Raw genomic sequence first — 14,290 nt, 5'->3', positions numbered from 1 at the left:
TCACCCTTCCATACCTCAACCACAAGTTATATCTCTGCTGTCCAGCAGAAACTCCAAAATGTTAATTTTTCAGGAAATGACAAAAATGGAGTTAGGAGGTTTTGTTCATCATTGATAAGAACAGCTAAATGGACCTCTAAGCTCACAATGAGGTTGGAGGTCAAAAGGGTGTGCAGCCTGCAGTCAGCTAAACCAGCTGACTCCACCCCCCTTTCGTGGAGTTAGCTGGTTTAGCAGAAAGTTTGAGGATCCAACGGAGTTAGCTGCTTTTGTCAGAAGCACTTTTTAATACTTTTCATTGGTTCAATATTTTTTTTTACCAACACACAGACGCAAAGGGTGTTCAATAGCACTGTTTTATGGGAAAATCACACCCTGTGTGAAGGAAGCGGTGCCTTTGGGGCGGGGCGTAACTCATTTCAGTTCGTCCCTATTGGTGGTCTGAGTCCACTTACCAAATTTGTACTTGGTAGCATGCTGCAAACTGGAATAATGGCTGTTTAAAGCCCAGCCAATGGGCAGACAGAGGGGGCGGGGCTTAAGTAATTACAGTTTGTCCCTATTGGTGGTTTTAGTCCATGCACAAAATTTGTACTCCGTAGCATGCTGCGAACGTGAATTATGGCTGTTTAAAGGCCAGCCAATGGGAAGACAGAGGGGGCGGGGCTTCAGCAATTCATGCTGGTCCCTATTGGTGGTCTAAGTCCACATACCAAATTTGGACTTGGTGGCATGCTGCAAACTGGAGTTATAGCTGTTTTAAATCCCGTGCCCTAAACGGGCGGACGGACATAACATACGCGGGGGGTCCCTGGACCCCGCTTGGATAACTTCAGCAATTCATGCTCGTCCCTATTTGTGGTGTAAGTCCACATACCAAATGTGGACTTGGTGGCATGCTGCAAACTGGAGTTATAGCTGTTTTAAATCCTGTGCCCTAAACGGGCGGACGGACAGAACATACGCGGGGGGTCCCTGGACCCCGCTGTGATAACTTCAGAAATTCATGCTCGTCCCTATTGGTGGTGTAAGTCCACATACCAAAGTAGGAGTTGGTGGCAGGCTTCAACCTGGAGTTATAGCTGTTTTAAATCCCGTGCCCTAAACGGGCGGACGGACAGAACATACGCGGGGGGTCCCTGGACCCCGCTGTGATAACTTCAGCAATTCATGCTCGTCCCTATTGGTGGTCTAAGTCCACATACCATATTTGGACTTGGTGGCATGCTGCAAACTGGAGTTATAGCTGTGCAAAATCCCGTGCTCATCATCCCGTGCTGATACGGACGGACGGACGGACATACGGACAAAGTCAAGTGTAGAGCGGTTGGCACCGCTAAAAAATGCAAAAGCGTCAAAATGGAGTTAGCTGGTTCCTGCCGGACAGCAACGAAATATTCTTTTGGAGCATACATTTCTATGCCATTACAAAATAATATTTGGAATATTTGCATATTTTCGAGGTATTTTCTTGTACACTATTGACTTTTCCAACATGAAATGTGCTATTTAAACACAGTTCAATTTTACTTGACCGGAATATACACATATAAAAGGAGCGTTAAGCCCAGCTAAGAGCAAAGATACATTATATTCACTTGGGACAGAAGTGTTAGCATGCTGGGTGTTGTTAGATAATAGTACCAAGTGTATTCACTCATACTCCAAAACTTAAAACAAATCATCTAATACAACAAGTTCCTCCTTTACAAGAAGCCCTAAGGGGGCCCTTCCCGAAACGTCTAATACAATCATTGTAAAACGAAATCCTTTAGCCAACCAACAACCCTGTGTGAAAGGTCACATTCGTCTTGTTCTGGACAACGCAGCCAACTAGGAGTTATTAGTATAATGGCTGATTAGGGAGTCACGACAAGATGGTGAATGGCTTCCCTAACGTGCGTCGAAAGCAGCTGCAGTGAGTAATGGGCCAATGGTGCCATGGGATAGACAAGCAGGATGAATGGCTATTGGCTCGACGTGCGGCAATGTAAGCCAAGTGCCAGGTCGTGTCCCTGCTGAGTAGTGCTTCGCTAGAACTGACGGAAACACCAAACGTAACACACAAGCGCACACACAAACCTAGACGACGACACACACACACACACACACACACACACACACACACACACACACACAAACCATTACCACCTGTGCAACGATTTGACCTTTAACAGCTGAACAGTGAGGCCACCTGACATGCCACCAATGGCATTATAAATTCACTGACAGCTCCTGCTGGGAATGTTGTGTAACTCTGTACAGTATACGTCACATTGAGGGCGTTTGGAAAGGAGCGTTCAGTGCATCAGAGCCCACTCTAGTTTCTAATAGCCATTAATCCACCAAGACCTGGAACGCATCTGTGTCATTTTTTGATTTGAGCAAAAAATGCATTATTTTACACTTTGGCTATTCAAAAATAGCAGATATACAAGCTCATAGCGCGGCACCGAGTGCCGCGCTATGAGCTTGTAGATCTGCTATTTTTGAAAGATCGAGAAAATGTGTGCCAATTTGTATATTTATATTCTTTTAAAGCGAACATTTTAACTCAAATCTTTGCTTCTGGGGGTCCCTGGAACAAAATATATTGAGATGGGGGTCGGCGGCCAAATACACATAATTTTGGGGGTCCTTGGCATGAAAAAGTTTGAGAACCACTGATGTAGAAACACACGTTTTTCAGAAAACTGTTAGGATTTAGAAGACATGAGTAAGAATCGGCCTCAGGTCTTAATGGGTTAAAAAATTCAGCACACAGTGTTCCAAACTTCAGAGCACCATGCTCTGAGCTGAGTGTCTGGACAGTCTGGAAATGGTAGATGTGGCCTAAATGCAACATCCGCAATGTTATTGGTGGTTTTTGGACCCTATTATCAAACATATTCTGTAACAGTAGCAGAAAGCTAAATATCAGACTACCATGAAATACAATGTAGGTGAACAACTCTGTTGATCACATTTGATCTCCAGCTAGATCTTCATCTTCACTGTCAAGAATACACAGCAGAATGGTTGTAAAACAGTTTGCTGCGAGTAACACTAGCACGCCTAATGGTCTGACAAGGCTGAAGTGTGACAGTTGCAGCTGGTAAGGTCTGCTATTGTTGAGCGCTCTGACACGTACAGCAGAACGCTCTTAAATCCCAGTAAATCGCCAGAGCTCATTTCTGAATGCACTTGACATACAAATACAAATGACTCACACATCCAGGTTGATATCTGTATGTTAAATCCCAGTAAATCGCCAGAGCTCATTTCTGAATGCAATTGACATACAAATACAAATGACTCACACATCCAGGTTGATATCCGAATGTTAACAAAGACTGCAGCTGGTGGTAAAGAGCACTTCTTTTCATACAAACTGGTAGAGGGAGGAAAATAATTTGATCACTGTAGTGCATTAAGACCTGAGGCCGATTCTACAAATGCCTTCTAAATCAGTAGTTCTCACACTTTCAGATTTTTTCAAAAATGTTCAAAAATAGCTGCTATTTTTGAATAGCCAATGCAAAAATCTAAAATGACACCGATGCTTTCCCGTTTTTAATGGCTTAAAGGCATTGACGGCGAGTCAGAGATAAACATACACCGCGCCTCCAGCAGTTCGTTTCCCCGACCACCAGGGGGTGACGCAGGAGGGACTTCCATAGAGCTAAGGGGACTTCTGAAGGGGCCATGCCGAAAATAGGTTGCTTTATTCGGATATAATTCGCGGAACTGCCCGCCCCTGCTGGTTCTCTGAATTTTTATTTTTAAATAGGCTCTTTCATGATAAATTGACCACATATATGAAGTTAAACAACTACATTCTATCCAAACGCTATCTTAAAAGTAAATTATGTGCCTCAAAAACGAAGTTTAAGAGCGTTTTAAAACCGAAAGTAAAAAGTTCACACGGACGCGCACATGCGTGCGTTAATTTACGCCCCGGACAAACATAAACAGTAGGGAAAATACGGATTTCAGAAAGAGGACTGTGTTTCAATGCAGGAAAACACCCCAGCATCATTATATAGTGGCTGATAGAGGGGGAAAAATGCAAAATATATATATATATATTTTTAAATTTAGGCTTAATGTTGCCTAGAATCCCTTTAAGCACAAGATTTGTGTGAGGCAAACTCAAATTGAAAAGCTGTATGAAAAAGTCTACTCTGCATTATTAATTGATAACGTTTAATTTGGCTTTTTCTTTTTTTAATTTTTACAGAATTTTGCTCCTTAAAATATCAATAACGTGAACCAAGAAAATGAGGGTTAGGGTGTGGTCAGGCCTTAAGTAAATTCCATTATTACACGGCTTGGTTGAATGCTCGATTCTGATTGGTCAGTCATCGGTCATTATTTCTGGATAATGACCGATGAGCTCTATAACGGACCGCTGTGTAATCAGAGACTCAGAACACCTGCTCATGTCAACCTGTGCTGCTTGGTTATATGCTTTATCCAACATGACAGCCATGTAAACAAACAAACAATGTCATTTACAACTAAACGTTGCTCTCAAGAATGTTTTTGAAAACATTTGAAGTGAGAAATAGACGATGCAATAACCGAGAAGTCATTCTATTTGATCCACTGCGCTTCCTTGTTTATCGTGGCACAACAACGGGGGAATACCAAAACGCTCGCCCCAAAACACAGTCGCCCCGGGGCAAATCCGGCGGTATTACAGGCAAATCGGCAGTAAATAGAATGGGGGGCGAGTGTGTTTTGGGGCAAGTTTTTTTCCATTTCGTCATTTGTTTTTGCGAGGCGAACTTGTCCGCCCAGCCCAATACTTATGGAATACTTTCATTGCCGTAAGCAAGGAAATACTTCGTTTTGTTGTTACTTTTGGGTAAATGTATTTATGTATTTATTAAGTAGCCGTGTAATAAGCGGGATAATGCATGGGGAGGTAGTCATTATTGAAATTTAAAGCCCTTCAGGGCGGTGGTTAATCGCCCTGTCGGGCTTTAAATTTCAATAATCACCACCTGTCTCTTCACATAATACCTTCACTGCAATGCTTTCCTCAAATAACAAGTCACCCATTCCTACTGGGGCTATATATCACAAACAGTCATATTGAACATGACCTTGGCTACGGCTCTCCTCCCGGCGGAGCAGCGATGACATCAACCTAACACATTTCAGCTGTGATATCAGCCAGCTTCCGTAGGCCACAGTCCAGAAACTGGACTAACCCTTAGAACTGCTGCAGAACTAGCGAGCTATAGCAAATCTGTCCTGGATACAAACAGCCTTGAACCCAAATCCCTCTCAAATCCTAGTATTCCTCCTCAAACTGTTTGCGTGTGTGTGTGTTGACTTGGAGTGGAGTCACTCATGTATTAACCCATTGAGACCTGAAGCCGATTCTACATGTCTCCTAAATCTCAACAGTTTTCTGAAAAACGTATGTTTCTATATCAGTGGTGTTCAATCTTTTTCATGTCAAGGACCCCGAAAATCATATGTATTTGGCCGCGGACCCCCATCAAAATATTTTGTTCCAGGGACCCCCAGAAGAAACGATTTGAGTTAAAAATGTTCGCTTTAAAAATATATATATTCAAAGATTTGCACACATTTTCACTATTTTTCAAAAATAGCAGATCTACAAGCTCATAGCGCGGCACTTGGTGCCGCGCTATGAGCTTGTATATCTGCTATTTTTGAATAGCCCAAAGTGTAAAATAATGCTTTTTAGCTCAAATCAAAAAATGCCACAGATCCGGTCTTAATGGGTTAAACAACACCATCTGGGTTTGAGAGCTGGCTGGCCAGCTGGACTGAACGGGAGAGGGAAGGTACTCACAGACCAACAAGTCTAGTGCTGGAGACAGAATGCTGGAATACTTCGTGGGTTCTGGTTAAAGCTTTCATGACATTCAGTTTTACAACACATTAAAAGTATTTATCATGGTCCTTCAAACGTGTATTAAAAGTTTTAACTGAAAATTCCACTCCAGTGATCCATGGCAGGATTTTTTTCTCTCTGATTTCTAAAGCCTTTTTCAACTGCAATGAAAAAAGAAATCTTTGCCTGCGGGTGTCCCTGTTGAGGGATTTTGACTGTCAATCATCGCCTCTGCTCCGCCCCTTTTTGGTCTAATTGAGGTCATAAAACCCCCCAAAAAACATAAAAAATAAAAAAAAGTGAAAATGAATGTCATAGAACCTTTAAACATTTGTGAGGTTAGGTGCTTTTTTGGGTCAGTATAAAGTAGGATGTTGCACAAGAAGAAGTATATTATAGGATTTACATGGTAGTCTAGTAGTCATAGTCTAAAATGAAAAACATCTGAACGCATTCATGGGCCTTTATGAGGCAAGAGTATTAAGTGACATTGGCTCCATATATGCGATCCTAAATAGAGTTAGGCGGAAGCAAACAGTAATTGACTCAGATCGCCATTGCTACATCATGTTACTGTATACAACATGACTCAGCATAGAGCCAGAAAACAAGCTAACACAAAACAGATTAAGATCCTCAAAACAGTGGGGGGAGTAACAATGGTGATACAGTATGTTTCTTTGAGAGGCCAACTCCAAACTAATAGGCTCTATGGACAGCAGCCGTATTGTGAAGAAATTCACAGGTGTTGCCAATGATACTAATGAAGGCTATGTTCCGTTCTGGTCAAACAGAGTCAGGGTGCTGATGTTGTGCATGTTGACTCACTGGAAACACTCTGCTACACCAGTGGGTCTAAAATTGGGGTTCAGGGACCCTCATGGTTCATTGAGGTTCAATGGCCTCTTACGGGTGTGTAACTCTGAGAGTGTACAAATGGAATCGAACTACGGGTCCATTTGGTTCCATTTGTACACTCTCAGAGTTATGGTGGTCGTGGAAATTAAAAAGTCTGAGAACCACTGTGCCACACTAAATGGAACAGAGCCTTCATTAGTATCATCGGTAACACCTGCGAAGGAAGTGATAATATGGCTGCTGTGCATAGAGCCAGCTATTTCGATGATGAATTCATTAAGACGTTCAGCCTGTGTGTACCTTGTAAGTCAAAGAGCGAGCTGGCGTCCGTGGCTTTCTCGGAAGGCGCCTGGGTGATGGGTCGCAGGTAGGAGCGGTAGCCCTTCAAAATGGCCGCCATGAAGCGCAGGAAGGCTTCCTGGATCTCCAGCTCCAACGTATGGAGGCTCTTACCGCAGCTCAGTTCTGAGGAGTCGCTCATGCTCAGGTCCAGGAGACCATCTGGCCTGAGTTGTCCTAAAGTAAGGGGGACCATATGTGTTATTACTAGGAATATCATCCTGTCTTTTTTGTCAGCTCACATGCATTACCTCATTCATTACATGTGCACTCTTTCCAGTAGGCCACAGAAGTTCTCTAATGGAAGGTCAATGGGGGTGAAACCAAGTTTTCTTCTAAATCTGCAAGAGATTTTGCGTTTTGCACTTTGTTTTGTAAATGTGAACTATAGAACATGTGTGTGTGTATGGTGGTGTTTGATCGTGCACTTACTGCAGTGAAATCAAAGAAAATGTTCTGCTGTCATGGCAAATGAATTTCACTTATGGGATCAAGGTCATTCACAGTAAGAAAGTGGCTATAATTAAAAGAAACCTTATTCTGTGTGCTTTTTATGCTGCAGTGCCCAATCATTATTGCACCTCACACTGAGCTTTCTATTGCCTAATTTATACAGTACTGTTGGATACTCTGTTGGATATCATTTTTCTTCTGTTCATCAAATCTAGCATTACTGCCACACAGAAGCCAATTGGTGGACAAGACTTTCATTCAACCCATTAAGACCTGGAACGCATCTGTGTCATTTTTTGATTTGAGCTAAAAAAGCATTATTTTACACTTTGGCTATTCAAAAATAGCAGATATACAAGCTCGTAGCGTGGCACTCGGTGCCGCGCTACGAGCTTGTATACAGTATCTGCTATTTTTGAAAAATCGGGAAAATGTGTGCAAATCTTTTAATATACATTATTTTAAAGCGAACATTTTTTAACTCAAATCTTTGTTTCTGGGGGGTTCCTGGAACAAAATATTTTGAGATGGGGTCCGCGGCCAAATTCATATCATTTTGGGGGTCCTTGACATGAAAAAGTTTGAACTCCACTGATATAGAAACATACGTTTTTTTTTTCAGAATACTGTTTAGTGTTTATTTAGAAGACATTTATAGAATCGGCTTCAGGTCTTAATGGGTTAAAAGAAAACTTATTCTGTGTGCTTTTTATGCTGCAGTGCCCAATCATTACTGCGCCTCACACTGAGCTTTCTATTGCCTAATTTATACTGTTGGATACTGTGTTGGATATCATTTTTCTTCTGTTCATCAAATCTAACATTACTGCCACACAGAAGCCAATTGGTAGACAAGACTTTCATTTAAAGTGCACTTTGCCTACATGCCATCTATCTTTTGAACAGGGGGAAAGAATCGTGCAAGCTCCATCATTAGTAGTTTTCAAGAAAGGGAGGAAGGATAGAGAGACGAGAAAGCAAGGAGAAAAAGCACAGGACAGAAAAATCAAATCATACACAGATATACTACGTGTAGCATACATAGTAGCGGGTATGTACATGAGGTTAGACATGAGATGCAGCAATAAGGACACGATAAAACACAAACAACATGCAGAGAAAAATCCTTACGTGTCCATTTGGTTACATTTGTACACTCTCAGTTAAATTAACAGTCAGGAGTTTACTTTGTAACCCCAAGAGAGCAACATTTATAGCAACCTCTCCACACTTTTTGAGCAGACCGGTACTTACCATCACACAGCTGCTGGTAGAGACTATTCAGCACATGCATGAGGTTTTTGCACGCTTTCTTTGGCAGAATCTTCCATGTCACCGTGCGCTTATCATCATTGCTGGACGAAAAGAAAAAGGAAAGAAAAACACACAAGTGTGCAATGAGCACTGGGACAGGCTCAGAGGCCAAAAGCAACATGGGTAGGGGCTGGGGGTGGGGTTGGGACCACCTCAGAGCTAGCAACATAGCCCACTGCCTGACTGACTGGCTGCCAGGCCATGAGGCCACAAAGATGTAGACCATTACTGACCCGACCCAACACTGCAGAAAACGGCCTTGTCGCCATGTCATTTATCTGACACTATTGAAATTAATATAGGTTACTAGCTAGCATAACCCTGGTTCTTAGATCTTATGAGCGAGATCTTACTTATAAACTCCAGACACTTCTATTTGCTGGTTCAAGTTCATGGTCAACAGGGACCAGAATAAGAACCATTTCCTTCCCATCTCTAAGGCCTCCCTCACACAGTTAAAACAATCGTTTTATGGCTGCCTTATATGCTTTAAGTGAAGCATAAGGCCATTTCAATTCCTTCCCTGTATGGAAGTCACATGGTTTGATAAAACTGACTTGCTTCGCCGCTCTCAGGCTTTACCTCCCCTCCCCTAAGGCAAGTCAGTTTTATCAAACCATGTGACTTCCATTAAGGAATGAATTGAAACGGCCTTATGCCTCAAGAAAGACATAAGGCAGCCATAAAACGACTGTATTAACTGTGTGAGGGAGGCCTAAGAAAATGCCTTGGTCTTGTGTCTAAACTTCTAAATGAGCTGTTTATGTCATCCAAAACAATAGGGGAGAGAAAGGTAATCCACAGAGGAAATAGAGTTGAGGGAGATTTTCTTTGGGAAGCACTATACTTCTATGCCACAGGGAACCGAAGAGCATTATACGATTTATACACATATCCAGCAGAGCGGAGAGATTAACTTCTGCATAAATGGCATCATCATTTTGAGAATTAGCACTTCGAGCACTAACGGCTCGCCTAATTAAATTTCATTAACTGTGGTTGCTCACTGGAAGATGGTGTTGGTGTCCAGGTCCACGCAGCTGACATCTGGCGGGGGGTCGTAGAGGTCAAAATAACGCGAGTCCACGCCCACGATGAAAGGACAGGGGGCGCTGAGCACGTCTGCCAACGCCAAGGGACACAGGGGGATGTATGGACACGGCCAGTGGAAGGGGAAGATCATCTGAAGACGATGAGAGAGAGAGAGACAGAAAGGGAACTGGGATCACAGCTCCGTTTCACATGCAGAGACCGTAGTGCACTGTTTGTTTTTAAGGTTTCGAGGCCAATAGGCTCGAAGCCTTATTACATCTGTAAGAGTTCATTATTCTTCCGCCGGTTTTGCCAGTTCTGGCCTAACCGCGTGGTCACTTTTTATGAAATTCGGCAATATGGTAGAGGGCTATGCCAAACGGCGAAAACCCGAAACTCACAAACATTGGCCAAAGGGTGGCGCTGTAGCACTCAATTGAAATATGCCAACTTTGAACAGGTACAACTCATGCCCTGTTTGACCCACAGCCATGAAACTTCGATGCACACATGCGTCTCCTCATGCCTAACAACTTTCACACTCTGACTTTTGACCTCTGACCTTTAGATCTCCCACCATTTCGAATTCTATGAAAAGCAGTAAAAAGACTCTTCCTTCGTACAGATTGAGCAATCTGTACGAAACTGTATACACATGAACTTTGGACCAATGCCGACAGACGTGAGCAAGCGGATTTTCCATAAGTGAAAACGTTAAGCTTTTATAAGCCAATGAAAATTGCAGTTTTATGACAATTATTCATCTGCCCCTAAAACATACATGCAGACTCGCATTTGTTTGACACTTTGCAATATTGTAGAAGGTCATTCCAAGTATCACTGAAACCAATCTTACTCCAATTGGTCAAAGGGGGGCGCTATAGCAATTTTTTGAAAATGCAAACTTTAAACAGGCAAAAGTCATGCCTCGTTTGGCCGACAGCCGTTAAACCTGCTTACACATGTGCCTTGACTCATGAGGAACACATGTATCACTTTGACCAGTAAGCTCTGCCCTTAGATTGTCTGCAATTTTGAGCAGTTTGAAAAACATTTAAATCCAGGATTTCTGAGCAATTTGCGTGAAAGTGTGTCATGTGTGTGAACTCCCTTTTCACTAGTTCAGGTGTGTAGGTTCAATAGCTTGATAGCTTAATCATCTGCCTTGAAACCACAGGGTTGCTGGTTCAAATCCCACCTCAGGTAGACTTCATTATAATTGCATTGCACACAACATGACTGTATCAATGAGGAACATATCTATCACTTTGACCAGTAAGCTCCGCCCTTAGATTGTCTGCAATTTTGAGCAGTTTGAAAAACATTTAAATCCAGCATTTCTGAGCAATTTGCGTGAAAGTGTGTCATGTGTGTGTGAACTCCCTTTTATATATTATATTTATATATTTCTAGTTCAATAAGAAGAGAGGCAGCCTGTGAATCCATAGGTCGCTGGTTTGATCCCTGTCCCCAACAATGCATTGAGGTGATCATTATTTGGAATTCTTACTTTGTTACAAACATACTCCTGGTAGCCTGTCTGTCTGTCTGTCTGCCTCTCTCTCACTCTGTCACTGTCTGTCTGCCAATCTGCCACTCTGTCACTGTCTGCCAGTCTGCCACTCTGTCACTGTCTGTCTGTCTGCCAGTCTGCCAGTCTGCCACTCTGTCACTGTCTGTCTGTCTGCCAGTCTGCCACTCTGTCACTGTCTGTCTGTCTGCCAGTCTGCCAGTCTGCCACTCTGTCACTGTCTGTCTGTCTGTCTGCCAGTCTGCCACTCTGTCACTGTCTGTCTGTCTGCCAGTCTGCCACTCTGTCACTGTCTGTCTGTCTGCCAGTCTGCCACTCTGTCACTCTGTCACAGTCTGTCTGTCTGCCAGTCTGCCACTCTGTCACTGTCTGTCTGTCTGCCAGTCTGCCAGTCTGCCACTCTGTCACTGTCTGTCTGTCTGCCAGTCTGCCAGTCTGCCACTCTGTCACAGTCTGTCTGTCTGCCAGTCTGCCACTCTGTCACTGTCTGTCTGTCTGTCTGTCTGTCTGTCTGTCTGTCTGTCTGTCTGTCTGTCTGTCTGTCTGTCTGTCTGTCTGTCTGCCAGTCTGCCACAGTCTGTCTGTCTGCCAGTCTGCCAGTCTGCCACTCTGTCACAGTCTGCCAGTCTGCCAGTCTGTCACAGTCTGCCACTCTGTCACTGTCTGTATGTCTGTCTGCCAGTCTGCCAGTCTGCCACAGTCTGTCTGTCTGCCAGTCTGCCAGTCTGCCACAGTCTGTCACAGTCTGCCAGTCTGCCACTCTGTCACAGTCTTCCAGTCTGCCAGTCTGCCACTCTGTCACAGTCTGCCAGTCTGCCACTCTGTCACAGTCTGCCAGTCTGCCAGTCTGCCACTCTGCCAGTTTTCTCGAAACCGCTCATTGCTGCTTGCAGCTATATTTTACTATTATTATGCAATCAATATTAATTAGGTAATATCTTTTCATGCTCTAAAAACTGTGTGCTCAGCATACCCACCATTATTAACCTGTAAATCCCTATAATATAATATTTATCCAATATGTTATAATTTGTCCAACAGGCACTTATTCATCACTTATGATGAATCCTGTTACACTGGAACCGGGTACCTGTTACCTCTCCTACCTTTCCTCATTTGTCAATTATACTTCCTTAATATTAAAGGGACACTTATCATACTTTTGATATGCATTTCAGTTAGCTGTTGATTATCATAAATCTCTACAGTACTGAACCAACTCTTGACAGAGAAAATTCCCCTTCCTGTTTCGGCCTTTCTCTGTGTTCCTACAATTCCTGCATTGCATTTTTGCGGCCAAGCACCAGCCCGGCCAGGCTGCTTGGCAATAAAGTAATTGCGATAAATGTGTTCTCGGCTTAGTGTAACAGATTCTTTATCTTGTTTCCATTTTTAGTCCGATTTGTTCATTATCCCCATTCCCCCATGTACTCCCTATCACTGGTGACCCCTACTGTTTGGAACTTTATCCCTGCGCCACCCAGACACCCCCTGAACACTCTGCTTGAGTTACTTACAGACACCAGAGCCTCTGTGACACTGGTCAGCACGGCCGGCCGTAATGAATGGACCAGGATCTTGTGTTCCGTTACAGCAAACACCAGTAAGGTGATCGCATTCTCTGGACCGAGGTTCTGGAGCAATGTGGAGAACCGACCACCACTGCAACAAAGAGTATACAGAAACAAAACTCACACTCAATACAATTCACATGTTGTTGAGTTATAGAATGTTGAGGAAGTGAAAAGGTAACCTATATTAAGACATGCGTGCATATTTCACAAGTTACACAAAATATGAAATGTATTTGAAAGTATATCTTGGGCCCTGGAAAGACAGTTTCTCAAATTAATTTATTTGGCAGCTTAAAATATGTGTGTCTAAAATATGTTTTATGATACTTTTACTTTATTTATATATTTTTAAATGACAGACATACTGTATGTTTGTGTATGGGGAAATGGAGTCTTACCTCAGAGGTAAAGGAGAAGACACTGGCTGGCTCAACATTAAACTGTCGTGAGGGGATAGCTGATGGGAAAGTTCAAAAGTTGACAGGTTCAAACCCCTGGGCAAAGAAAATTGTCCACTGCAATAACACTCACAACTCTTTAGATGTGAGCACCAATTATACAGTGTCATTATCATCATTCCAACCTGCACCTTATGCAGAGAAATTACAGTGCCCCGAGGCTACAAATACTGCAGACTCTTTCTTTTCAACAGGCACACATTGCATACAACGTGCTGCTTCAGTATAAATGTATCTAAATGATTTACAAGTTGTGTGTACGTATGAGCATAAAATAAATGCATCAAGGACATACATATACAGACGAATGTGTAAAAAGAAAATCTAAGTGATTTTTCTATTCAGAATGAAATGCATAATTAGCCACCTAACCTTACCTGAACCAGGATGCGGGGCCTCTGTGAGGAAGGGAAGGGAACTTTGTGCATAAAATGAGAGATGTGTCTGAAAGTAAGCAGAATTAGGAGCATATGAAGATAAAAATAACAAGTGGTGGGCGCTGTGAGCGGCGGCATCATCTATCTATGGTACAGTACCGGAGGTTGAGGAGAGGCAGTAAAGCGTGGATAGCATGGAACAAAGTAAATGTCAGCAAGAGATGTCTAATGTAACTTTAATCAACCTGACACAACTCTACAGTATCCTCCAACGGATTAAGGATTTTGATCTGGGGGAAAAAAGAAATCCTCCAGATTTGTAGAGTAAGTAGCTTGTCAGTTTTTATCATCTAGTGTTTCCATGACGTCATTGGTGCAAATCCGTATCGCAGTCTACGTATAGGCCTGTCACAATTATTACATAATCGTCTAATCGCAATTATTTTATATAATCGCAATTATTTTTTTCATAATCGTCATAATCAATTCCATGTTAAAAA

At 42.7% G+C, this 14,290-nt stretch overlaps 1 protein-coding gene across 4 annotated transcripts in view; it reads right to left on the bottom strand.

The window, feature by feature from the left end:
- LOC311049071 (C-myc promoter-binding protein-like) overlaps positions 1 to 14,290 on the bottom strand; it is an 82,766-nt gene that overhangs the window by 38,280 nt on the left and 30,196 nt on the right. For all 4 annotated transcript variants that reach the window (XM_084062510.1, XM_084062512.1, XM_084062511.1 and 1 more), the window contains exons 7-12: positions 13,791 to 13,857; positions 13,354 to 13,412; positions 12,899 to 13,043; positions 9,826 to 10,001; positions 8,759 to 8,859; positions 7,013 to 7,228 (exon numbers count right to left, since the gene is read on the bottom strand). In XM_084062510.1, coding sequence (XP_083918636.1) covers positions 7,013 to 7,228; positions 8,759 to 8,859; positions 9,826 to 10,001; positions 12,899 to 13,043; positions 13,354 to 13,412; positions 13,791 to 13,857 — 764 coding nt within the window. The remainder of the gene's footprint in view (positions 1 to 7,012; positions 7,229 to 8,758; positions 8,860 to 9,825; positions 10,002 to 12,898; positions 13,044 to 13,353; positions 13,413 to 13,790; positions 13,858 to 14,290) is intronic.

Source organism: Gymnoscopelus microlampas (assembly GCF_963454915.1).
Source record: "Gymnoscopelus microlampas genome assembly, chromosome: 1".
Lineage (NCBI taxonomy): Eukaryota > Metazoa > Chordata > Actinopteri > Myctophiformes > Myctophidae > Gymnoscopelus > Gymnoscopelus microlampas.
The sequence above is the reverse complement of the archived record's forward strand: the minus strand, read 5'-3'. Positions and strand labels throughout refer to the sequence as shown.